General features: G+C 48.8%; 1 protein-coding gene across 1 annotated transcript in view; it reads left to right on the forward strand.

The window, feature by feature from the left end:
- The window catches only part of TSEN2 (tRNA splicing endonuclease subunit 2), a 68,477-nt gene that overhangs the window by 54,889 nt on the left and 11,559 nt on the right, over positions 1-2,029 (forward strand). The window contains exon 8 of the mRNA XM_013004564.2: positions 236-374. Within this exon, the coding sequence (XP_012860018.2) occupies positions 236-374 (139 nt within the window). The remainder of the gene's footprint in view (positions 1-235; positions 375-2,029) is intronic.

Consider the following 2,029-nt stretch of genomic DNA (forward strand, 5'->3'; position numbering starts at 1 on the left):
GTTCTGGTGACTAGCTGTCTGCTTCATGTAAGTGGGATCATACGGTATGTGTCCTTTTGTGTCTGGCTGCTTTCCCCAAGCACACCATTTGCAGGGTCCTCCTGTGTGGTAGCAGTATCAGGACTGTGCCTCTCTTCAGGGCTGCATAGCCGTTCGTTGTGTGCAGACCACAGTTTCCCCGCAGATGAACGGTGCTACAATTACCTTTTTTTTTCTTTCTCCCGAATCCTTTTAGGAGCCTCTAACAATAATGAGGCTCTGGAGCACTTTCACTGCAGTCCAGCCCTCATTTAGGACCACGTACATGGCCTACCATTACTTTCGAAGCAAGGGCTGGGTGCCCAAGGTGGGACTCAAGTATGGAACAGACCTACGTAAGTAGCTCATGGCGCAGAGGACCTGAGGGCCGGTTTGCATCAGATTAAAAAAACCCAAACTCACTGCCATTGAGTTGATTTCAACTTACGGTGACCCTGTAGAACAGGGTAGAACTGCGCTTGTGGCTTTCCAAGACTATAAATCTTCACAGGAGTAGAAAGCGCCATCTTCTTCCCACAGAGAGGCTGGTGGGTTTGAACTGCTGACCCTGCACGTAGCCCACTACCCTGCCAGGACCCCTCAATCTGTGCTTTTACTGCACCTTTCTAAGAAGGAATACCCTTTGACCTAAGACAAGGATACTGGCTATTGGATGGGGTCAGAGAACAGTCCGGAAGGAGCAAGAGAGCGAAGTGGAAAGGTTTAAAGAACAGAAGTTTATTTTCTAGCTGTTTGAGAGACTCAGAAACTCAAACCAGTGGAATTGATTCAGACTTGCAGCGACTCACAGATGTATGAAACAGAACTGCCCCTCTGGGTTTCCATGGCTCTAACTTTACGGCAGCGCCTGGGAGTTTCCCAGCTAGTGACCTTGGATCAGCAGCCCAAGTGCAGCCGCTACCGGAGTCCTCATTCAGGGTGAGGGTGTGACTCTAGGGGGCAGGCTGTTCTTAGAATTTCCACTGTTGTTTGTGCCTGCAGGTGGATTCTGACTGCTGACAACCCCATGTCTGCAGAGTAGGGCTTCGCCATCAATCGTTAATGGTCGAATTCTTGGAAGTAGATTGTCAGGCCTTTCTTCCAGGGCCCCTCTGTGAGAACTGACATTCCCATTCAACAGTCAACCCTTGTTGCCACCCAGGGGGACCTTGCTATGCCCACAACTCAACAGCACATGTCATCCTGCTCCTGAGAGTCTGCTGTTCCTTACGTCACTCAGAGGAAGGAGGTTTAGGGCACACTCTAGGCTGATATGGTCTCATTAGCATGACAAGGAAAACATTTCTAAGTAGAATTACATCCACTGAAGGATTAGGATTTCAACACCTATTTTGTGGGAATACGGTCCAGTCCATCTGGGGCAAAGACGGAAGCAGAGAAACTAGTTAGTAAGCTCAAGGAGGAGTCCTGGCAGAATTTGGTGATGCCTGGGATCGGGGCAGTGGCACTGTGCTGCTGCTGCTGCTGCTGCTGCTGCTGCTGCTGTTAGTTGAGTAGGCTACTCATGGCCACTGTAGGCATCACCAAATGAAGCCTCATCTCCTGCACCCATCTTCCTGGTGGTTAGTATCCATTCTTGTGACTAGTTTGTCAGTCCATCTCATTGAGGGTGACCCTCCTAGCTCTCGGCCTTTTCCAAGTGACATGTTCAGAGCAACAGAGCCAAAGTCTCACCATCCTTGCTTCTAAACAGCATTCTGGTTTTGTCGCTGTCTTAGTCTGGGTAGACTAGAGAAACATTCATACACATTTATGTGTATAAGAAAGAGCTTTATATACAAGAGCAATTGAATACTGAGAAACAGCCCAACCCAGTCCAGATCAAGTCCATAAGTCTGATTTTAGCGCATGTGTCTGATAATCTATAAATTCCTCTTCAGACTCACAAACCATATGCGATGATGCCAAATGCAGGAAGACCACAGACCAGTAGGTGGGAAGTCTTGTGGATCCAGTGGTGGTAGAGGCATCTCAGCACTGGCAGGGGTCT

Source organism: Echinops telfairi, unplaced genomic scaffold (genome assembly GCF_000313985.2).
Source record: "Echinops telfairi isolate 266 unplaced genomic scaffold, ASM31398v2 ScPeMD7_31;HRSCAF=116, whole genome shotgun sequence".
Classification (NCBI taxonomy): domain Eukaryota; kingdom Metazoa; phylum Chordata; class Mammalia; order Afrosoricida; family Tenrecidae; genus Echinops; species Echinops telfairi.